Source organism: Lissotriton helveticus, chromosome 6, assembly GCF_964261635.1.
Source record: "Lissotriton helveticus chromosome 6, aLisHel1.1, whole genome shotgun sequence".
NCBI lineage: Eukaryota > Metazoa > Chordata > Amphibia > Caudata > Salamandridae > Lissotriton > Lissotriton helveticus.
In genome coordinates, this window is record NC_136067.1 from 160,937,114 (window position 1) to 160,961,778 (window position 24,665).

The following is a 24,665-nucleotide window of genomic DNA, read 5'->3' on the forward strand; positions in this document are numbered from 1 at the left end:
ATTGCTAACACTCGAAACAAATAGTTTTTTGCAGACAGTGTGAACTTCATTTTGTAATTGACGTCCATCGGATTGAAAGATGCCTTAGCTGCGAGAAAACCAAAACAATGAGACATTCCAACATTTTGAGTATGCATCCTGGTGAGAGCTGGCAACCGCAGGGAGTTTACAGACGAGTTCGGGGGATTTGTAAACTCCCACATGGCAAGGAAAAGCCTTCTGCCTTTTCCATTTGTACCGCAGGGCGGAAGATGCTCATTTCGCTGTATTTTCAGGGCAGAAAGGTGGAAATAGTATTCAGCACGGTGCTTCCATTCGCACGCGCCGCTTCCCCTCTGCAGAGGCTTCGCGTCCTTTTGTGTTTGTATACAGAGCCGGGGAAGCCAGCCTTCCCTCCATTGTGTCTGATTGGCTGCGGCGCGCCGGGAGGGGGCGTGGCCGGCGAGGGCGCTGGGATAGCCCAGTGTCAGCCATCTTTCAATTGTGTTTGCAGCCAGAAGCCTGTGTGTGTGCTCCCGCAGCCCGGCTCAGAGAGGAAGGTAAGTTGCCATTACCACCCCCAAATACCCCCGAAACGGCGGGTTCAGACCCCGGGGGCTTGCACGGCCGCTCGGAGGAGCCTCTGCAAACGTTCCCGGAGGGTACTCGACCCCATGCAGCAAACTTTCTGGAGCCAAGGGCTGGTGTGAGTTACCCTTCCACCCCGCTGCCTCTCCCTCTGTTCAGCCAAGGAGCCTGTTTTCCTTTTATGCTGAACCCCCTGGATTTTCACTCGATAAAATACCCCCCCAAAACTGCATGCTTTCTCCCAAAAGCATCACCATAGTTGCCACTGGGGTCTCAGCTCTCAGGTGTGATGTGGACTCCTGGGTTTTAGATGGGGTAAAGTGCAGAAAAATGGGTGCAAACTGCATCCCCCTTTCCAACTGCCTTCGGTTTTTTTTTTTTCGTCTGCTCCCCAGTTGTTCCAAGCTTCACCATCTTGTCTCTTTTCTCTGGTCACCCACCATATTTTTTCCCTCCCCAGCTAGTATGAAATGCACAGGGTGGCATCTGGACAGAATCCCTCAGGTGACAGAATGTGTCTGAGGATGGTGACTTCTGGGCCCCCCTTCACTAGGGGGTGGAAAGTCCCAGGTGTATATATTTTAGCTTAACATTGATGTTTTTTTGCAGAAATGTTTCTATTGTGCTCCCTTCATGAGCCTGAACATGTCAGGGCTAGAGGCCAGTGAGCTTCAGTCAGCTCTGGAAACTGACACCAAAATTACAGGAGATGTTAAGGGGGGTCCCAGCAAAACTTAAACTGAGCACATATAAGGGGTGTCAGGCCCCTAATATCGATCTGTGGCCAATCTCCATTTATTTTATTGATTTTCAAAAAAAGCTGTTTTCCAATAGACCAGATGCATGTCATGAACAAACACAGGCACATTTGGAGGGGGAACGCTGCATGCTCCCCCCTTGGTGTTTTTGGCTATGGGCATCTGCGTATTTGCTGCAAAATAATTTTTTCAGGGTAGGGCACAGATAAAAAAAATATATATAGGCATTTTTATTGCATTATGGTTTTAATGTGTAGCCATGCGCACAGACATTCAAGTGTGCGTCCACAGCTTGCAAAGAAAGCAGACAGCCTTGCAGAAAGGTGAACATTGAGAGTTGAAGATTAGGTTGGCGTCCAGTCGTTGGTGTTTTTGAATTGCGGAATAAAATGTTTTTGTTTAAATGCCGTTCTGCGTGGTTTAAGGTTGGCTCTTCTGCTGCCCAATGCCTGGGGGAGGTACAGCAGTGCCTACTGTAACGTGAGACACCGGGCACTTCGACCACACTGCTGCATGCACCCCATCCAGCCATGCAGTCTCTCCAGCCTTCCCTGGGGAGCTACAAGGAGGTTTTCGTGTTTTGGGGGTTTTGTTTTTCTGACTGTTTTAGCTTTTGCCTGTAGCTAGCTCATTTGCAGATCTGTGTTCCGGCCAATGAGATCAGGGGAGAGGGAAAGCTTTATCTCTGGAGTGCAGCAGGCAGCGCCACCGTTTAAAAGCAGACTATTTACAGACGAGCCGCTGCTCTTCTTTCTTTAATGTGTTTATATTCATAATTTCTTTTTATTCTGAGTGTGAGCGAGGGTGCCCCCTCCCCCCGCCCCTTTTATCACCGCTCCTCCTTTTCTCCTCAGGTTTGAGAGCGGAGACTTTTCAGGAAGATGGCTCGTACCAAGCAGACCGCCCGCAAGTCCACCGGAGGCAAAGCGCCCCGCAAGCAGCTGGCCACCAAGGCGGCCCGCAAGAGCGCGCCCTCTACCGGCGGGGTCAAGAAGCCGCATCGTTACAGGTACTCATGCCCGCAGCTCCGCACAAGGGGGGAGGGGACGCAGCTATTACACCGGAATTGTTACACTCTCTTTTCTGGATTTTTAAAATATTTTTATCATTTTCAGCGCTATGTTCTAGATCAGTAAATGTCACAATTATAGTGGAATGTGCGTTTCAGAGACTATACACAATTATTAATGGCCATCCGCGCTATTTTTATTTTGACGTGTCTATATTTTTTGCATTTTTTTTCGGAATTATATATATTTTTTCAGCTTTTGGTTTTTTTATGCGGGTTTTTAAAAAATATTTTTTCAAATGTTAATGCCTATTTTTTATTTTATAACTAATTTTCCCAAACTGTATTCACATGTAGTTAAATCGATGATTATCCTCCCCCTCGGTTTTTAACCTTCATGTGAAACCGGTTTTGGCAATTACCGATTATATCGATGATTTTAATTTCTTGTATTGAGGGGCGTCTGACTCCTGATTGCCTATCTGTGTGCGGGGCAGCGGTTGCGCGCCGCTTCCGTTTGAGCGCCAACGACAGCGCGTGAAGGGGGGGCTCGCGCCGTCTCTCCCTCCCGTTCCCCCCCTTTAGCCCCGCCCACGCACGGGTGTTTACGTTGTAGGCCGCGTCAGACTCGCGGCGCTGCCGTGCCTCCTCGCGCTGGAGCGACGCCGCTACTTCCCGCCGTCTGCGTCTATCTGGGGTGGCCCTGCTAGTGCAGTTCCGCTCAGACGCCTCCAGGGGGCGGCCGCTGACGGCTGAAGCGCAGCACATCTGCTCCACGCTCGGTCACCTTGCAATGGAGATTGCAGCCGAGAAGGAAAACAGGTTCTGCTTTCATACGGCTGCTGTTTCACATAATTCTATATTATGCCGAAATCGGTGCATTGCTTTGGTGGAATTCTAGCTCTCCAGCTACCTGTGAGTAGTTCTCCTGTGTCCAGCCCATCTTGCGGATTTAGAAGCTTTTGTTTGGTTCAATTGATAAATAGATATACCAAAATTGACAAGCACATAGTTAAGATGAAAATGCATGTATTTTAAGAACTCAAACAGATTTTTAGAGAAATGTTTGGATTTCAATGTAAATATATTCAAAGCTGATATCTCGGTGAAAAATCATGGTTTTGAGGAGATTTGGCATTTATGACCTTGGTACCAGAAGCACTGCAACTAATGATTTTATATTATCCATGTAGAGCTATTAAAGTGTTGTTTTAAAAAAAAAAAAAACATTTTTTACATCTCCTGGCAACCAAGCTGCTTGATGAACTGACGTGATCACTGCTGGTGGCCACTAATGTAATTGTATCTTATGTGGTCACCATTATAACACTAGTAGTTCGGGATGATGATTTTCATTCAACATAAGTAGCTCCTAACACAGAAAGTATTGGAGACCCCTGGTCTGTAAACTCTTACCATAGCAGTTTTTAGCGTTGCATGCCTCTTATGAGACGTGAGGTATACGTGTGGATCCAGTAGTCTCCATGCCGTATTTTGCAAATTACTGCCAACTATAACTCGCTGTATTTACAGTTTTGTGCTGCTGTACCTTCGTTGAACACCCCACTAGACAATGCAAATATTGACAGCTGCGATGGTTTTCCATCACATGTGCGCACATGTCATGTACCTGTATCTGTGCTGTACAACCCCCCTCACCTCCACGCACTGAAAGCCACTCTTCAACCACGTCCAAACAAAAAAAAATAGTAAATAAAGACCGTATAGCGCATACCACAGCTTAACTCAACAATATGCTTAAATAGATTTGCTCAGCTGTCCCTGCTTAATACTTTAACGCGTCACTCTCCCGCAAAATGAAGAGGAAGTTAAACTGAAAGTAGGTCTGGTGCAAACAGGCAATTTGTGTTAATGTTTAATCTATGGCACTTTCTTAGCTTAGACTGCTAGTGTTTAGATTGATGACGCCGTTATTGTATTAATTTAGAACTTTAGGAAACGCTGTATCTCAGCACAGTTAATAATGTGAGATTTGAGCGTCTTGCCGATTCTAGAGTTATAGCAGCTGGTGAGCCTCTCCAGCCCTCGTGGGTTTTCTCTACTCTCTCCTCATGGCCTCTTCCAGGTCACACTGCATGAGTTGTAGGTGGCAGGCGTGTGATCTGTTTGATGCTGATTATGTTCTTCTAGAGCCTTCACTTACTCATCTACCCGTGATCCTGCATGGCCTTAATTTGATTAATGCAGGACACAATGCTGCAGACAAGATGACTTTGACCTTGTATTTCGAGGCTGCTTGTCGCACCCATTCCACAGGTTTCATTGCAAAGCTCAAAATGAGCTGTCCATGTCATCTGACCAGTTCATGTATGTACTGGTATTTATAGAATGTGAACTTGCTGTAAAGCAACGGGGCTCTGTACATTATGGGTGAGGTCAAAACATTCTACAAGATCGTGTACATCAAGTGGGGATTACACTAATCCGTTTTACATTCCTGTAGGCACAGGAAGATTAAGTGATTTGCCCAGAATCAGTCAGTTTTGAGTCTCCAGCCAGACTAGAAGTGGACCCTCGAGCCCCCTCCCCTCCCACCCTCTGATGTGGTCCACGTCCGGTAGCAGTATCCACTGCCCTGGCTGGACTTGGGTGAGCCCTAAAGGAAGATCCTGTCCGCATACCTCTGTATTCAGAGCCCAGAGCAGTAGGTTTCAGTCACCAGCGACTCTTGAAATTTAGGTGGGTGTCGCCACAAATAGTGCTTGTTGTGAAATGAAACCCGTTTGTTCTTTCACGCTGGAGCATGAAGGTTTTTCCATACCTTGAAAATAAATGCAGGAATCAATGGGTCAAACATACACAAACTGACAAGTTCTAACTGAATCAGCATGGCCATTCACTTATGACAGCTTGCAGTGGACATTTTAAAGGAAACCTTTTTGTTTTGACACTAGAACATCTTTCTAGTCCGGTAGTCTAAGTGATTGGTTCATTATGTGCAACACCAGCATACTTTGATACTCGGTGAGGAGGAATAGTAGGCAATCAGTTAAAGGTAACCATAACAAGTCTCATTTGATTAATAAGGGTACAGTTGTAGCATAAGCACGATCAAGTCTGTGGTGATGACAAAGCAAATTCCACCAAGCATTATACGCAATTTTTGAAGGGAATAGTCTTGTCTTCACCCGAGTTTTGCAGGTGGACTGAAGCTTTTTTGACTTCGACATGACAGCTGAACATTAGGTGATCCTGTTAAATGTGTAAATTCTCGTCAGTGCCCGGAACGGAGATAGCAACTTGTGCTTTTTAAGTCATAAAACATTGTTTAATTAACCAATGTATGTTTTTTATTTTGTTTGCATTAATGAGGTCCTGGCAGAATAGTCGACAACGTTTTACAGAAATCATGCTAGATAATGCTTTGACAAAGCTCCAAGGCTGGCCGCCAGCCAAAGCCACACATTGGATTTGCACCTGCTTTTTAACTTTTTTTTTCTCGAAACCTTCCTAGCTGTTAAAGGTTAATGGGAGGGTGTCTAACGCAATTTTACATTTATACGGGTGACAATGTACCACAGGGTGCAAAGCTTTTGTAGTGGGCATTTCCGTTTAGGAGTCGAGGTTGTCATTGTCCACATGCTCTTGAACTCTGTCGGGGGAGGTATTATTTGGGGTTGTATTGTTTTCCCTTCACCCAAGTGTTTCACGCCGCTTACTGGCTGCCGCTGTTTTTTTGAGTTGCCTGACTCGTTTCTGTACTGACTGTCATTGACCTTCCTTATTAGGCCAGGTACTGTCGCCCTCCGAGAGATCAGGCGTTACCAAAAGTCGACTGAGCTTCTGATCCGCAAGCTGCCCTTCCAGCGCCTGGTTCGTGAAATCGCCCAGGATTTCAAGACGGATCTGCGTTTCCAGAGTGCAGCCATTGGTGCTTTGCAGGTAACTCTTAGGGATGGCGGAGTATGACGTCTGATGCAGTGTGTATACTGACCAGTTAAGATGGATGATGCCTGGACGCGGGCAGCAATGTCTCATAGTGGTTTTACATTGAAACTTGTATCTGTTGTAGGCGAGCTGATGCTTGTGTTAGATTCACATGCAGAATTGTACTTTGGCTTCGCTGTGGGTGCTACAGACAAGGAAACAGATTGTTTTCTTCAATGTATGTATTTTACATTGTGCTTATGTTGAGTTGATGCTGCGATTATGCACAGTTTGAGGTAACAAAACAGATGTTTTGTTTTCATATTCCATTAACCACCATGTGTGGGTGCCGGTTTGCAAGCTCCCGCTGCTGTGCTGGCAAGAGAAAGTTGAGCATTCTTTGGCATCCGTGAAGTATCAATGGAAAGTCGGGATTTTATGTGGAAAAATGGGCACCCACTTCACTGTTGCTTATTGGAGTGACTCGACCGCGATTATATTTTTTCAAAGTTGGGTGGTAGTAAAGGATTTGTTATCTTAGGGCAGCGTTAGTTGTGTGGGGTGTGTGTTTCCATTTTAGAGGCCTAAAATTGTGTGCTGTCCCTCCCGCTCCCAGGCATCATCTGGTAATGTGAACGGTTGTTTTATTGTGATGTGAATGTTTTACTGTGATGTATCAGGGTTCAAAAGTCACTGTGAGAACAGCCATGCGGGCAACCAACCCCCTAATGCACAGCTTTCCAAACTTTTCATGTTGGTGACACACCTTTCTGCGGAAAAAAAATTCAGGGACACGGTAACGCGAGCGTAGCGAGCGAGCCCAAACCACCTAAGGGGGGTGGTTTGTATGGTTAAATTGATGCACCGGCAGCACAAGGGACATGACCGATCACCCACCTAAGGATTACATTGCTGCTTCAGCCTGCCTTAAATCGAACCAGTGGCCTACAGCCCACTGAGCCATCTGTCCAGTACTGGTACTCTTTTGTACCATGCACACGTCACTTTTCTCTTGTAACACACTGTTTGCTAACTCTTACATTTTGTTTGCTCTCGATACTTGCGCAAGTGCCACCTTTGCCTCATGTAATGTTTGTTCTTGTGTTTGAGTGTCCTCCATTTAGTGCAGTATTATACCTCTACTTGTAATTTGTACGCTTTTGTAACCTGCACACCACTTTTTCCTCCTGTAATGTATCGTTTGCTACCTCTTGTATTTTGTTTGCTCACAATTGTCACTATTGCCTCATGTAACTTAACGTTTGCTTTTGTAATTTGTTCACTTGTAATTTTCTCCTCATTACTGTTCCTATTGTGAAGCGCTCTGACACCTTCGGGTAAAGTCCGCGCTATATAAAAACGCATAAAATAAATAAACAAGTCTCTCCTGGAACATTTGTAAACCGGAGTTAGGGCCAGAGCTGACATCTGTACTGGGGAACCAGGTGCCAATCTCCATATTTTAGATTGGTCTTAAGGTCTGTCCAAGGTCGATGAAATAGGAATCAGTGAGTGTGGAAGTGTGAAAGAAAGCAATTCAGATGCGTGATGACTGTAAAAACCTTCCCATACATTATTTTGTTATGTCCTGAATAGTGCCTCCCACCGCCACCCAGTAGATTTTACAGCCCACTGTGAAAGATCTTTGGATAAGCAAATGACTCAGCAGACACATCCCTGCTCTGATTTACAAAGCAGCTCACGCTGGGTCCTGGTGACGAGCTCCATTGCCTCCCCTTTGGAAGTCGCCGCAAGTGGCCTGCAGCACCAGAGATTAGTCACGGATCCGCGAGACGCGCCCCAACGCACGCCTCGAGGGGGCCTGACTGGCGCGGCACACCTATGTACGGGGCGCGACACAGTAACGTGTCGTGCCACACAGTTTGGAAAGCTGTGCCCTAATGCAAAAGCCACAGGCTGTGAACCAACGGTGGAGCACGAGTAAAAGGTTGGGTGCTGCTGGTTCATGTAATGGTTGACCTTTGACCTGTACAAATCATTTTATTGGACGGACGCCACAGAACTCACTTTTATTTGTATCCTGTTATGCGTAGTGGCTTTTCACCAAATGTTTTGGCGTCCAGTCAGTATGCCCTCAGCTTCTATATTTGTTTTTTATGAATATATATGAAATTTTTTTTTTACATTGACTGTTGCCACCAATCCACAAATGCACAACATTGGGTGGAGAGATCTTTAGCTTTAAGGGTAGGCATGAAGGGAAAAAATAATCTAGGAGAAGTGTTAGTCTTTTAAGGATCAGTGAAGACTAACAAAAAATCAGCTTTTTATTTTAGTAAAATGTAGAGAGCGCAAAGGGACTGGGAGTATAAACATATGTATTTCGCTGTTAAATGTAAACCTCTATCATTTTGCTGTTGGCCCATACCAACATGTTTTCTACAGCTTAGGCAGTACATTTTGATAGACTTCTGCTTCCTATACACTTGGCACTTTGTCAACCACTATACGTTGTAAGTATATTCAAGTGTATTGCATGAAGTAGACGACTCCTTGTAATCTGGTCTTTAACTCTTTTCAGCTTGCAAAGCATGTTCATGTTTGGCATTGAGGTGCCTGCATATGCTTAAAGAACCCAAACTTAGTGTTTCTGTATTTCCTTCTGTTGGGATGTTTCTCTCGGGTAAGTTCCCCTGCCATGAGCGTCCAATGATATTTATATACATTCTCATAAAGAGGTGGCAGCATACTTGTGCTTTAAAAAGAATACTTTTTTGTTGTTGTTGTAATACTGGTCACTGGGAGTGAGGCTTACTGGCCCTACTTATGTCAGAAGAAAAAACGCTATTATGTGTATAGTCGGAACCCTATCCTAGCATCCCCTGTGTTAAGTGGGTCTGCTTGTGCAGTGCCTGTAACACATGTTTATCGAATGCTTGCGTGAGTGAGCCCGAGTAATGGAGCCAGGGGTATCCATTTTGCACACCCCCGGTCTGGCACAGCACACGATGGAGGATAAGGACTTGCTGAAATGAGGAGGATGGCGACTGTGCAACCTTTGGAAATTCAATGAGGCCTTTTGTTAGCAAGATGTTGCTTAAGTTTTCTGAGCACTGCCATTAAGTGGACAGGAGGGATGGGACTGCAGTTTCTCCTGTGTGAGGTGAGGATGTGTATACGTTGGGTCTGCCCTTTTCTGTCCCTGATTACTCTTTCAGTTGGGCTAATGACAAACTGGTGCAGACACCTCACACCTCCTTATGCTTGTGTGGGTGTTCCAGGTTGACCGCCCCAGCGACACCTGCTGTGAAAAAATCACTGTACCCATAGGCTGAGTCTGGAGTGTAGTCTCAGGACACTTGAAAAAAAGCTGACTGCCTGTGAGGAAGCTGGGACGGACTGGTCTGGTAGTGTTTTCATGGTCACTCACCCCTGGTTACTGGTGGGACCTGCTATAAGCTGCATCTTCTTTTGGATTGGTTCTGGACTGCAACTGCTATGATAATCATAAGCCTGACCGGGCTGTAATTGCAGTTGACCAGATTCCTCCCACCTGGGTAGGGCCCATAGTGCGACGATCCAAGGAGACTGCTGTGGCCGGGTCTGTACAGGAGCCACACATTGCAGGACTGGTTCAGGCAGATGCGTATACTCAAGCGGCCATTGTCTGTCCTTGCTGGTGCACTTGGGAGGTCCTTATTCACTGTGACTACTGCATAAGATGTGTGGAAGTCAATTGCTTACTGATCTACCACAAGTGGGTATGATTTTAAAACTATCTTCAGTGCACATTTGACTGGGAAATGTAAAGACTGTACCTGAGCGTGAATCATGCGTGATTTGATTTACGGAAGCAGTGAACCAACCAGAGCGGGGCCACCCATGAGGGACTAGTAAATGAATGTAGTGTAGAGCCACAGGAGCCCCAAAAAATCCAATGACATCCCTCAATGGATCAATTCGATCACAACGCTCAACTGCACTCCAACCATAGTGGATTCTGCCAAATCGCTCGGGATAACTTTGGACAGCAACCGTAATATGCGTGAACACATCAATTCAATGGCCAAAACTGCCAGGTTCCATCTGAGCTACTTGAGAAAACTAAAACTCTTGCTTGATACTGCAGACCTAAAAAACGCAGTTCAGGCGTTAGTTATCTCCAGAATTGAATACGACTGCTCTACCGTATCTGGCCTACCAAAGACTTCAATGGCACAGCTAAAAGCTTGCCTCAACGCAGCAGCTAGATTCTTATCTGGCTCCAAAAAATTTGACCACATGTCACCACATCTTAAGGCCTTGAATGGCTTCCTCTTGAAGGCAGAATCCAGCTCAAGCTAGCCTGCATCACTCGCAAAGCCTTGTACATAAACACCCAGAAGTATCTCTCCCAGAAAATTGTGCTATTTGGGAGAACCAGAAACTCCCGGTCTGTGAGACAGTGTGCTCCAGCTACCCTGCTTCCGCAATGTAAAAACATATAACTGGGCGTTCTCTGGGGCCGCACCAAGAATCGAACTCTCCACCTCCCTCCATCAGAAGAATTCCTACTTTGTCGCACTTCAGAAAGGAAGCGAAAATCTCCTGTATTGCTTTGCCCTCTCCATGTAGCAATTGTTACCCTTGTTTTACTGCTGACATGTCGCTCGCTGATTCTGGTACTGTACTGTTTATTATATATAGCTCTTGACTTTTGTCCTACTGTAGTCCATTTCCTAACCCCATCCTTGTATTTTGCCTATACTGTACGCAACGTGTTTATCCCTGTAAAGCGCTCTGATACCCTAATAGGTCCTGTTCGCGCAATATAAAACCTCAAATAAAATAAAATGGGAGGATCACACCCAGGGATACTCTGTTTTATATTAAATGGATTGTGCTGTATTTAGTATTGCTGTGTGATTTAAGGTATTTTACTTTGCTTAAAAGACTAGCACTGGGCATGACGTTGAAATTATTCTTTCGGTTGATTGTTGAATGCTGAGTTCTGTGCCCCAGAAACATTCCTGAGAAGCCTGGGGCTATTGCCGTTCACCCTGAGTCTAGTGCAAAAGGGGTTGTACTTTGACCATTTTTGCAGAGTCCTAATAGGGCGACCATCAGTTGCAAATAACCCCTAACCCTGGTGATTTGGGACCTGTCAGCCAAAAAGCAGCGGTGTGGGTTCCAACCCTGAATGGCCTTTGGTGCTGAGGAGTATCTGCCTGAAACACCACCCCATGATGGGCAAATGGGGACCGCAGTAGCTGAGGAAATTAGTTTTGGAGGGTACATGGCACACTATGGATACAGGAGACAATATCACAGAAAACCATAAAGGGGAGAAGACGTTTGTTCACACCGCTCCCTGCTGAGAGAGAGGAATCCATGTTGCCAGTGGAGAAGATGCTGTCGAGTGTGATCTGAAATCTATCTTGGCACCCTGAAGACCATTTTACACAACACGCAGTGGACGGAGAAAACTATTCGTGATGGAGGCCAGACTGCCCAACAAGGAGAAAAGTCATATTGGTGGAAAGTAGGTGAGCAGTATTGGACTGTAAAGAGCAAGTGGTTGAATTGGTCTGACCAGGTGGAAGTGGTCGCGAGTAGTCCGGCTGGATTTCAGAGTGGGACCTCTAGAGCATTGCTCAGTCTGAGGGGCATGGGTGGACTCATGAAAATGACTGCAGAGCAGTCCCTTCTAGTGTGCTGGGGTTACCAACCTGACCCCCTGACAAAGTGCTGTAGGCAGGGACGATCTGGGTTTTTTGTTTTTTTAGGGAGCAACTGATGCCACATTTCTACAGCTGATCCAGAGGGCATATAGACAGCTTCTATTTATTATTATATTTTTTTTTATATAGAAAACACTTTTCATCTAACCCCATTGGAATTAGCCTTGCAGCCAGGCCTTTTATTGTGTTTCAGCACAAGTAAGCATGCCAGCTTTGTTCTCATATATTGTGGGTGACTAACTGGGTTTCTTTATTTCTCATTAAACATGACCTAGCCCATCAAATACATGGACTTGTGAGCTCAAATGAGCACTAGATAAAGACATGGATAGTCTATTTGAAATCTTCAAGACCATCCATATTACCATCTCTGTGAAGGAGAGAGTTTGCTTTAAGACTTTCTTCCTTCTGTTGACTCGTGGAGCTGCCTGAGTAGAAGTTGCATTCCGGTAGCAACACCACAAAATGTTACTAATAGCTTTGAAGAAAAAGGCAGAGAAGCTCAACAACTGGCATCACCTATTGATGCCCTATACAGTTTCTAATGGAATCCGATGCTGAAGATTTTTTTTTAGTAGGAAATGTGAACGCTGACCAGTAAAAAAAGATTAAAGAGGTTCTTTAGCGCGTTAGTCTTAAGTCTGGAGACTTTGCTCTACATTTGAAAATAGGATACCTCAGATTAGAGTTGGAAAAATTCTATCTGCAGTTGAGGGAAGTGGATTTCCTAGACTTTCTCACTGCTAGGCTTTGTGTATGGTACCTACCATTTTGACTTTGGGTTGTGTCTCCACTGGGAGCCAGCAAGGAATTTCAAGATCGGTTTAATGTCGTCTAATCTGCAGAGGCTTGGGCAGTCAAATGGGCTACATTATATTTTAGTTAAAGTATTAGAAACCTTTAAGTTCATTTAACCCCAGCAAGGTATCCTTTTTAGATGTGGTGAAGGCCAGTGATGTTTAATTATTCAAATCCATCTCCAGTTATATATAAACATGGGTATTCTGCATGATGACACTGTAATTATGGACCATACCAGGGTAGGCCTCCAAAGAGCCTTAAACAGTCTCGCCACGTACAAGAAGGAGAACGAGCTACATATTAACGTGAGCAAGACAAAGATAATAATCTTTGGCAAACATCCACACAAAACAAAAGCTTCATGGTCTCTGGGGGAACACCGAATCACCACGGCCCCATCCTACAACTATCTGGGCACATGGGTATCAGAGAGGGCCACTGCATTCAAACATCTGAAGACGCTTAAACCAAAAATTGACAAAATAATTACATCTCTAAGACGTCTAAGCCACGGCCTGGCCAGTCCCTCTGCAGATCCGATGCTGACAGTACTCAGGGCTAAACTGATCCCCGCCATCACGTACGGCCATATAGCCTATCCAGGGGCTTTTGAGAAAGTGGTCCAAGCGGCACAGGTGAAAGCATATAAGATGGTGCTACGAGCCCCCAAACAGGCACGGAATAACAGGGTGAGACTGGAAATAGGCCTGAAACGTCCTGAACTGGTACTATTGGGGGAGTTGCTAAAATACTACATCAGAGTTCTGAAGTCGCCCGACAACACCTTGAAGCACTCGCTAAAAACCATCTTTGGGGAAGCGGGCTCCCCATGGCAAGCCAAGGTGGAACTAGCAATTGATCTTCTGAAGATCGAGGGGCGGAGTCTGCACTTACACGAAATCCCATATTCCGCCTGGGCAAAAGCCGCCAAGTCCAGTCTATTTCCTTTGAGCTAGACCTTTCCTCGCTCCGGCCCAACCCGCTAACGTTGGCCTTGGACAAGTCCTACACTCCCGGTAAACCTCAACCATACTTACAAGACTCACTATAACAATCGAAGCAAGACAAATTCTGTTTATGCGCCTCTTGGCCCTCAGGATAACGGACTTCAACCCACGTTGGGCACGCTCGGATGGAGCCACTGCCTGCCGACTTTGCAACTATCGCAGAGAATCCTGGCTACACTTGCTATGTTGCTGCACTAAGATGGCCAGTGACCGTCGGCGATTGCTACGTCCGGCACTACGCATCTTGGGCCACAGAACTTGCAGAGAGGCCTCGGATTGGTGCTTCTCTGAAACCACAACATGTTTATTAGCCAGGATAGGCAAGTTCACCCATCAAGTTAAAATGGCACTCGAAAACCAACTAAAGGATACCATCCCGAAGAGCCCTGTGACCCGCTGCCCTAAAGTTGGCAATCCACAGATAACACAGGGAGTCGCCGAAAAGAAAATGGTCCCATCAGTCAGAGGTATCCAACTGGGGCTGACTAAGGGTCCGATGAAGCCCACAGTGCAACTGAAGATGTCGAACTTTTACACGCCTTCCAGACTCTAGTATGTGAGGTCTCATGCTGACTCTAAAAACTTTAATTCTTTTTAATAATGTATAGTACCAGTGAACATAGTCAGTATCGAGACCACATAGCTGCACCAATGGTCCCTGACCGGTGTAGGTCGAGCGGGGGGAGGGGGGGGGGGGCATTTTACTGTATTTTATTTGAACCAAACTGCATTTTTTATACTGTAATCATTTTAAGTAATCGCACAGTTCATTAATAAAAAAAACTATTCTGCATGATCATAAGGCCAATTTTCATCTAAATGTGGTCTCGTAGGTTGAGCCCCTGTGCTTTCAATAGCTTGTGCATGCTAGTTGTATCTAAGAAAACCAAGGGTGTGCATGGTTTGCCTGCTGGCTATGCTAATGAAGCTACTCTGGGTAAATATTTCAGGTTCAGACTTTGTGTGCCCACTTCCTTGTCCTATTACATGTGTTGCATTGTATAATCAAAATGTGCAGTATGATCTTTCTTGATGACCGTCCCCAATTTGTTTCTCCATGTCATTTTAAATTATACAATGCATCATTGTAACTTATGTAGCATGACTTTGTTTATTTTCCTGACCCCGACAAAGGCTGTGAAAGTTTGATGTAAGGAGCAGAAGCATTGATCATGTGGGCTACCTTTAAGTGACCATTTTAACAATGCCAATTGTCCATTTTTAACAATGCCAATTGTCCATCTGCTAGTAAAATAGCCCCCGAGTTTATGCAGCTCCTGGCTACAGCAGGTTATAGCTGTATGTAAGCAGGCCTGATGTTTCCAGCGCATACACTAAGAGTAGGCTTTGGGTCAGACCTTTACTCATTGTTTTTTTGTTTTTTTTGCCTATGTGAGTTGTCTGCTGTTGATACGATTACTTTTCACCCAACCCCTCCCCTTTTTTTAATTTTTTTTTTGTTTGGCTCGCCAAGAAGCATTTTGGCTTTGCAGTCTTATGATTGGATGGCTTGTATCCTTCCACTGATATGAGGGAACTATTTTTCTTCATTCAAGCCTGCATATTATTTTACTTTTAGCAGTGGAGGGAGTGCATGGCCTCACCTCTTCCTTACCCCCCCCCCCCGCTAATCATGCCAGTAATCGCACAGTCCTGTTTCTTCCTACTGCTTGTCTTGAAAGCATTCTTCATCCTGTTAACTTATCCCAGTGCCTGCTTCTTCCTCATGCTGGTGCACTCCCTCTCTGCCCCAATAGCTTACTCATTCCTCGTTATCTCAGCCCTCTCCAGTCGTTTACGGATACGAACGTGGGTGAGTTGGTGGCCACAGATGTTCTTAAACAACACCAGTGGCCGATTTGAGTAGAAAGCACTTTTAATATTGAGGAGCTCACCATGTATTATTGAGTTTGGGGCAATACTCGACATCGAATGCCCATTGATTGAGTGAACTTCTGACCAATAGGGACTTATTGGAGAATTCATTTTAATACCGGTTAGTGGATAATCTAGGTCAACGAAGGACGCCATGAAGGTGTGTACGGCTAGTAGTGGATAGATAGTGAAGTACGGATCCAAGATCGTCGTAGTGAAGTGGGCCAGACTGTGTTTGAAATCATTGATTTGTATTATCAATAGCTATTATATGAAAGTGTATTGGAGAGGAGATATTTATACAATAGTTTTGAATGTGGTTGTTTTTAGTGGTTTTCACAAACTCGTCAAAATAATTTGAAGGCTTTATCTACAGTGCACTGGTAATCTCTATGTGCTATTTTAATGAATTCAGGGATACACAGTGACCTAAAAAGTAGAGGTGTATTTAATGTAAAGTCCAATTATATTGTTTTAGAGCAACTCCCCTTTGGTATTTATATGTATTTTTGTGTATATACAATCTTAAATGCAAGACCTTCAAAAAAATTATTTTATATTTAGAATTGGAAAAATATATATGGCTTCTGTCCTAACGTCTGCTGTTAGGTCATGTTGCATTTGAGAAACCGTTGTAAAAGTGCATATATTGAGTGAGTGATTGCTTGCAGGATTAGTATTAACCTTGGAGTTTTTTTAGGCTTTTGATTTGTAGAATCTTGTCCCTTTGGTATGAGGCTTTTCTCTAGTTTTTGATTAAAAGCCAGGTTGGCTAACCGTTTGCTTATTTCTGCCATGCACAGTTGGTCTCTTGGTAAAGTAGTTAAGACTTATGGCCACATGACCAATATGACTCCAGAAAGAGAAGGCGGTATAGTTGTGTGCCTCGAACCTTTTGGTGCTTGCATGACACATCAGCGTACAAAAAGTAACATATGTTTTCAGTTGCTGTCATGGTACAAAAGGAGGGTGGTCCCAGGATACACATAGAAAATATAGTAGAAGCAAGTAGGGAAATTAAAGAACAAATAGAATCAAATGAAAAGTACGTTGTTGTTTAATCACAAAGTACCGCATGTTGAATTTTTGCACACATAGCATAAATGTACATACTAACATATTGTGGTGCCCAGAACAAGGGGAGGGTGAGGTAAGGGTGCGAGTGATGTGAAATAGTGCACGGCAAGATAGTATAATCCAATATAGGTCGAAAGTACTTATTTAGAACCTATTAAGAGACTGGCTGCAACTTGAGCCAGAGACAACACGCACATAAATGACAATGTTATTCAGGCTGTGCCCATGCTTCTAACAAATAGCAGTATTATTCCAAGCTCAGGATAGAAGCTGGTGAGGGATCTGTTGTCGACGTTTCGACCCCACAAACGGGTAGGGGTGGGTGGGCCCTTACAGGAGGGTCATCATCAGGACAAAAGGGGTGGGTTTGGGCAAACGCTCGTGGGTCTGAGTCTCCCAAGGTGTGTATCGTATAAATCACAGTGCAAGCAAATAAAATAAAAAAATCAAGTGTGTGGAAATAACTTGTCAATGAATGAAGGCTTTGGTCGCATTCAGCGCCGTTCGGGTGCAGCCAGCTACCGCGGTGTCTGTGCGCTTGTTCCTTCACGAATAAATCCGCCGTAGCATCCCAGAAAGCTACACCAGCGTACAAAAAGTAAAACATGTTTTCAGTTGCTGTCATGGCATCCTAAGGCTCCTGAATGATTTAAAAAAAAAATATATATATTTTTTTAATTCTGATTAGGATTATTCTTTGCACTCTGTCTGTTTATTTTCATTATGTCACCGTTAGCTTTTTAAGTGTCATGTGAAATGTATTGTAATCTGTTAATGACTTAACATTAACGCGCAGGTCCACACCCGTTCTGTATCATTGAGTTAAGTCTTGTGGCACTTGAATTTTTTTACATATATTGTACGCAATATAAAATTAGTATACATAAATAATACCGGTGTGTGTTTATTTTTGTACATACCCAGGTTATCCGAGTTAAAATGGCTGTCTGCAATTTTTGGTGTATGATACTATTGGTATTTGTTACTCACAGCACTATGCCTGATGTGTGTTAACTTTCAGTCTTGCAGCACATTTTCTCCAGTCTCTCTGGTTAGTGGTGTATAGTGGGTTACTGTACTCCTTGAAGATAACCTTTATCCTACAGATGTATACTTCGAAAAAGCATAAGATGTTTCTAAGCTTCCTGTTCCTGCGCACCAAATTGCAAAGTAACTTTAAAATTTTGAGTAGAGGATTATGCCCAATATTGAAACCTTTCATTGCAGCCGTAACTTTTTTTTTTTTTCCTGTCCACCGATCTCGTTCTTCGAATGTTTGGGATTTGTTTTTGGTTCAGCTTTTACTGGCCACAAAAAAAAACCAAGTCTTATACTTGTAAACAAACTAGCGTTTTCTAACCCCACAACTGAGAATATGGTCGAAAGGACACAATACTTATTACGTTCCATACTTGGCAACTGTGGCCAAAAGAACAGCATTTCTCACTGTGAAACTCAACATATGGCTATGTATCTACTTGTTTACACTTAGTAAACAAAAAGTTTTATGTGCACTGTAAGTTAAGTAAAATAATCAAATGTTAGTTTACATGGTGGTTGCCTATGGCGCCATGCCACACTTTATGCAGAATGCTGTTTTGGTCAAGTGATAGAGTAGGTTTAAAAAAAAAATTTTTTAGGATTTTATACACAGTATGCTTGTTAACATGTAGTTACTTGTGGTTTCCGAGACTAGTCTATTTTTATGCACTGTGTGTGGGAGTGAATAGATGGAGATATATATTTTCCTCACTTAAAACAAAAGATTACATGGTCGTTATACTTGGGCTCAGGTTTCACTCGTACAAAACCGTAGTACTTCTGCAGCTATAGTTGCGTGAGTTAACTATAACTTACGCCCCCGCAATGCAGTGCTTATGACCTCACATATTACATCACTCATGACACCACAGACCTAATCAAATAAGTATTTTTGAGTGTTTATAGGTGTTAAACATGTATACTGACCTACAACAAAAATTGAATTCGTATGCTAGGGGCACATATGTGACTGTATTCTTGTGTGTATAAGTAGGTATGTGAGATGCTGTCTGAGTGGCTATATTGGTGACTGAGTGGCAGTGTGAGTGGCTCTATGGGCGTGTAGTGACTATGGATGAGAGGGTGTCTAAATGGCTGTATGAGTGAGATACTCCGTCTGTAAGTGGCTGTTTTAGTGGGTGTTTGGTAAGTGAGTTGGTGTGTGAGTGACTATTGGAGAGTGTGAATGGCTGCTTGAGTGAGCGGATGTGTGAGTGCTTCTGCTTGTATGGGTATGTAGGTGGTTGTGTGGGTGAGTGTGTGCGTGTGCTGAGAGACTATTGGTGAGTGGGGGTGTGAATGACTCTAGGTAAATAATTGGGTTTGTGAATAGCTGTATGGGGGGAGTGTGTGGCTAGGAGTGGCTGTATGGGTGAGTGAATGGTTCTGTGAGTGGCTGTACGAGTGAGTGGGTGTGTAAGTGGGTGTCTCTATGGAGTTTGGAGTGGGTATGACTGCCGGTATGGGTCTGTGAATGAGTATGCAACTGGTTGTGTGGGTGGGTGTACAAGTGGTTTGGGGGTGAGTGGTTTTGAGGATGATGTCATCTGTGATGTCACTGACCATGTCCTGAGTGATGCAATATGTGAGGTCATATGCACTGCATTGCAGAGGCGCAAGGTATAGTTAACTCTGGTAACTAGAACTGCTGAATTTCTATGGTTTTGTACGATTTGAAATATGGTCCGAACTATAACCTCTGTTTTTTCCAGTGAATTTGTAAGTTTTTTCCAAATTCTGTTTCCTAACTAGAACGTCTCTGTAACCTTTGTGGTTTTTTTTTTTTTTAAGAGAATTTCTATAGTTTTTAACTATTAGTCGCTTTTGAAGAGTGGTGGAGAAAGGGGGCAGCGTCTGCAACCACCTTTTGGGAATCCTGTTGTATCGGGCTTACTGGAGGTAACCGAAGGGCTTCTGGGTCCCCAAGGACCACCTGCATCCAAGACTACTTCATCCCCCAACCAGCAGTGCGCCAGGAAGCGCATTTGCAGAGGGGTGGAGAAAGGGGGCGTGGCCTCCGAATTTCTCTCTGTAGTCCGGCTATCGAACTTACTGGAGGGAATAGGAGGGCTTGTTGGTACCCTAGGATCCTCTGCATCTAAGGGGACTCCATCCCCCAACAAGCAGTGTGCAAGGAGGCGTGTTTTGCAGAGTGGTGAGGGACATAGTGCTCCCCCAGTGGGTCGGGTAAAAGTTGCCCCTTGCATCGTGCTGTGCGTGAAACATCACTCTCACTGACCCTTCTGTTCCTCGGTGTTCCAAATCTTCAAAGCACCAGCTCCGCACCACAAGCGACCTCAGCCAGGCCGTAAAACATCCATCAATTCACAAAGAGCCTAATGTGGAGACGCAGCTGAATAGGAGGTAATCTGCCTTTAATGTGAGCAAACACAGTCCGGTGAAGACACCCTACCCACTGGGGGAACACTGTTTTAATTTTGGCATACCACAGCATCCACTGGGCTAATACACAGAAGGGAACAACGAGCACCAGCAGGTCAGTTGGCATACGCCTACCAGGGCGGAACTTGTAATGCTTGTCAAGGCTCCCTCTGACTGCCGTAGTTTTTTGCCTTCACTCTGCCCGTGACCCAATAGCACAGGAGTGCTCGAAACGCTTTGGGCTTTACATGTTGGAGTTTGAACTGTCTTTTCACCGGACTGTGTTTGCTCACATTAAAGGCAGATTACCTCCTGGTTAGCGCCGTCTCCTCATTAGGCTCTTTGAATTGATGGATATGTATGTATATATGTATGTGTGTATATGTATATGTATGTATATATATATATATATATATATATATATATATATATATCATATCAGCCTCCCTCCTGGCCCGATAGGGACCCCGGATCCGCCCATTGTGTTGGGGAACATTGGGGGAGCCTCCAGGCCCGCTGTCCCTGGCGTCTTCCCGCCTCCTGCAGGAGCCGGCATTGCTTTGACAGAGGGAGATGCTGAACATGCAGCTACCTCTGTCAAAGCAATTCTGTTCCGTTTATAGCAAGCAAGAGCATTTTTTGTGCTCTCGCTTGCTATTAGCGGAACGCAGTTTGTTATGGCTTGGCGGGAGCAGTAAAGCTCCCGCCTAGCCATTGCAAACAGCTATGTCCAGGGGTGCTGGCCGTGGGAGAGTGGCAGTCCCCAGGGATGTATGACGGTACAACGCGTGATATTACCACGCATACCGTTACAATTCGTCTTTTACAACGCAGCCTACGTACAGTAGGGAAGGTGTTGGAATAGTAAATCTACTATTCCTTATCCTTGAGCGCCCTCCAGCGCAAGTCGTGGTTACGGCTTGTGTTGTAAAAGACGCGCTGTAATGGTACTGCGGGGTAACATCCGCGTTGTAAAGGATGTTCCCCGTCCCCAGGGCCATCTATGGCTCTAGGAGCAGAAGGGGAGGAGTTTTGCCCTGGGGAAGTGGCGGTCCCCGGGGCTGCAGGGGGGTCTACATGGCACCCCACATCATTTATAATAAAACCCTGGGGAGGTGGCAGCCCTAGGGCGGTCCGCATGGACCCTGCATTCTTTAAACAAAAAGCCCCAGGGAGGTGGCGGTCCCTGGTGCTGAGGGTGGGTGGGGGTTTGAAGTGGCCCTCCCCATGTATAAAATAAGAAGCCCCGGGAAGGTGGTGGTCCGCAGGGTATCTGTAAGACCTAGGAGGGGTGCTTTGCTACCCCAAGGGCTGATAAGCTATGAAGCGCTGGAATACGTGCTTCGGGTTTTGTTTTCTTTCTCTAATTTTCAGCAGGATTCGCAGATCCAGTGTGAGATTTGCACACAATTAGGGGGGAAAAGTCAATTTTTGGCCCCTGTGTCACCCTCACCAGGGGGGCGGGGAGGTGGTCAGGGTGTTTTTAACTACCCCGTTATTCCATTTTATTTGTTTTTTAAGTTATTTTCTGTGACTCCTTTCAAGTTGAGTCGCTAGATGCTGCCAGCACTACTTGGTTTGAAGTTTAGGCAGCCAATCAGATCTCAGCACGAGCTCGGGGAGGGGTCGCGGATCCTCTGCGTCCCTATATACACAAATTTGGACTTTTTAAAAATCTTAAACGACTAAACTGATTTACACCAAATCACAAAGAAGGTGCCTTTTGGACCAACAGCTACCTTTCTACCTGATGTGGTGTAGTACCATTCGGCAGTTGAGGCTGTAGCAGTGTTTAAAGTTTGTATGGAAATGAACATGGAGATAATGTGTTTTGGGGCCCATCGCCCGCCCCCCCCCCCCCCTTTCTCGGCCTCCGCTTGACAGATCACCCCAAAAATGTCAAAACAGCAGCCAAATTGAGCGTCAAGCTAGTTTTAAAAATGATGCGAGGATTCATCAAATGACGCCAAAGTTATTGGCAAATTAAAAAAACGCTCTTCCTATGGCAACTACATCCATCTAAAACTACCTACTCCATTTCTCTTGATTTTTTTTCTTGGGTTTCTAACATCTGTGGGAGTTATGACCGTGATGAGGGCAGTAGCTTTATTGAATTGCATTGTAGTGAGGCTTTTCCTTTCACATCCTCTTGATTCCTACCTCGTTTGTGGGGCCTGTATGGCAGAAACTGCTATTAAGGCCATAGTCTTTCAGTGAGTGTCTGCTACTCTGGTAGACATGGACCTTTTTGATCTGATCTAATGTCACAATCTTTGGGCTTTTTTTTCTAAATGCATGCATGCATGTAAAAAAGACCTGTAAAACTTCTTTGTGCACTGCTTATGATATATTTTACTGACCGTATTTATTTGATGACTTGTGGCTTGATTTAGAATTTGGCGGATGGGTTACTCTTATCACAAACATGACGATATCCCGTCCGCCTTATCAAAAGTGCATTATGCCCATAGGCTCTTAAAATATGGCGGGTGGGATATCTACCATGTTTGACAGAGTAACTCATGCGCCGAACTCCTAATCAGTCCCCTACTCTTTGACCAAGAAGTGCTTAGGCTTTCTATCTTTTTTGTAATAGCCATGTTTAAGATATTCTTCTCACCAATCGGAACTCTTGGTGCTCCCTCCCTTTGCTTGCTTTCATGTCATAAAGCACGTTCGCTTTTGTCCCGGAAGCTGGATAGAAAATTGAAGTGGTGCAGCATGAGATTAACATGTTTAAGAAGTTTATGGGCAAAGGAAAACTTTTTTGGTGGAATTCTGCTAAAATTATTACTTTTTCTTAAGAAAGCAAACCTATCTACATCGGTGATCTTCAACCCAGTTAATGCTGAGCAACCATTGTATTTAAGAGTTAATGGCGAGATATCCTCAACTAATATGTGAAGTGTTGCGTATTGCAAGCTAGCTGAAACATTGTATGGGGCTTCGAGGGAATAGCCATCTTTAAAATGTTGATCTAATGATTGATTGTTAGTGTCTTTTTTTCAGTTTCTTCTATATAAGGATTGTAAAATATTTAAAATAAGAATCCAGTGGGGCATATTGCAAAAAAAGCGCACATATTGTCTTCTAGCAGATTTTCTTAGAATATAGCATATGAATTTAAACCAAATTGTAAAGTGCCAAAAGTTCTGAGAGGCTTTGCGTAACGCATATTATGTAATTGAAGACAGTGTTGTAAATTGTTACTTTTTATTTTCAGATATTACCATACTTTCTATATCCAGCGTTGCAACACTGTTCATTTGTGCCGTTTAAATGGTACATTTTGCCAAGGACATTGTTTCTGAGAAGCTCTTTTGAAGTGGCTGAGATGGCTTCAGTCATCTATTCCATAGCCGTACGCACCCCCTTAAAACATCCTTTAAAGGGCACTTGTCTGGAGTGTCTGTCCTTCTGCAGCTCTACTTTAGTCTGACTTCCTCTTGTGTAGACTTTAGTATACATTGAGCGTCAACCTCTAGGCCTCAGTAAGTCAGTTTCAGAACTTGTGATTTTGCATTGTTACTAGAACATTTCTCAATAGGATGCGTTTGGCAATTATATGATTAGCTGATGGCAGCCTAAACTTTTCAGGATGAGTTTTTGGGCAGGTGGTACCAAATAAATTGTTTTTGATAATCGGCCTCAGACTAGCAGGAATGTACTTCAGATCATGTCATTGTTACATTATTGCTGCATTCGGCAAATAAAACATAAAAATTGGTCTCAAAATAAGTCCGTGCGCTGACATTCATTGCTGTTTTCTGTTTTTGTAGGAGGCGAGTGAAGCTTACCTTGTTGGCCTGTTTGAAGACACCAATCTGTGCGCCATCCACGCCAAGCGCGTCACAATCATGCCAAAAGATATCCAGCTAGCACGCCGCATACGTGGCGAACGCGCCTAAGCTTCCCCGCTAGAGGTGGAAAACATTGTCATTATTGAAACAGAAAAAAATCTCTTCTTCCTGGTATTGGTAGTGATGAACGTAGCTATTTTCCATGGGGGTGGTGGGAGGGGGAATTGAAAGATAACTACATGTATGGTCGTTCAAGGAAAACATAGGGGTCAGAATTGGGTATTGACAGTTATTTTATTTTTCCATTTTCATTTGTGTGTGATTTTTAATATAAATACGAGGACACAAAGCATTAAAGCAGTCAAATGTTTCAGCAGTTCAACTTTATAACAATTATAAATACGTCTGTTTTCAATTTTTCAGGACTATGCCAGCATTTGGATTTTTTTAAACAAGTAAATTTCTTATTGATGGCAACTTAATGGCGTTTGTAGCGTTTTTATCACACAGTAGATTCCACCCATTTCTAACTTGGTTGTCCTACGTGCAAGTCCTACGTGCAAATCCATGTTTTTAATGTTGTCTGTCTTCTGTGAGGTTCCTGTAAGTTTGCTATTAAAATACATTATACTACACATGTGCTTGGGTTTTTATGATCTAATTTTTATGTGTTTTATGTTCACTCTAATTAAAGATCAGACTTTTTATTCCTTGTGCCGTTAGCTTTGCAAAATGTTTGCTTTCCTGCTTTCCAAAGGGTCGCATTTTGCCCCCTAGTT

The 24,665-nt window shown here is 44.2% G+C and overlaps 1 protein-coding gene across 1 annotated transcript; it reads left to right on the plus strand.

The window, feature by feature from the left end:
- The first annotated feature begins 404 nt into the window (after positions 1–404).
- Positions 405–24,521, plus strand: H3-3A (H3.3 histone A). Its single transcript, XM_078647547.1, has 4 exons — positions 405–539; positions 2,180–2,334; positions 6,084–6,237; positions 23,866–24,521. Exons 2-4 carry the CDS (start codon positions 2,207–2,209, stop codon positions 23,992–23,994), a joined length of 411 nt encoding a protein of 136 aa, XP_078503673.1. The 5' UTR covers positions 405–539; positions 2,180–2,206; the 3' UTR covers positions 23,995–24,521.
- The last annotated feature ends 144 nt before the right edge of the window (positions 24,522–24,665 follow it).

Excerpts from the sequence above, each read along its gene's own strand:
- H3-3A (XM_078647547.1), top strand. The coding sequence starts at position 2,207 with ATGGCTCGTACCAAGCAGACCGCCCGCAAGTCCACCGGAGGCAAAGCG. Across the intron at positions 2,335-6,083 it reads AAGAAGCCGCATCGTTACAG|GCCAGGTACTGTCGCCCTCC; the intron begins GTACTCATGCCC and ends CTTCCTTATTAG. Across the intron at positions 6,238-23,865 it reads CAGCCATTGGTGCTTTGCAG|GAGGCGAGTGAAGCTTACCT; the intron begins GTAACTCTTAGG and ends CTGTTTTTGTAG.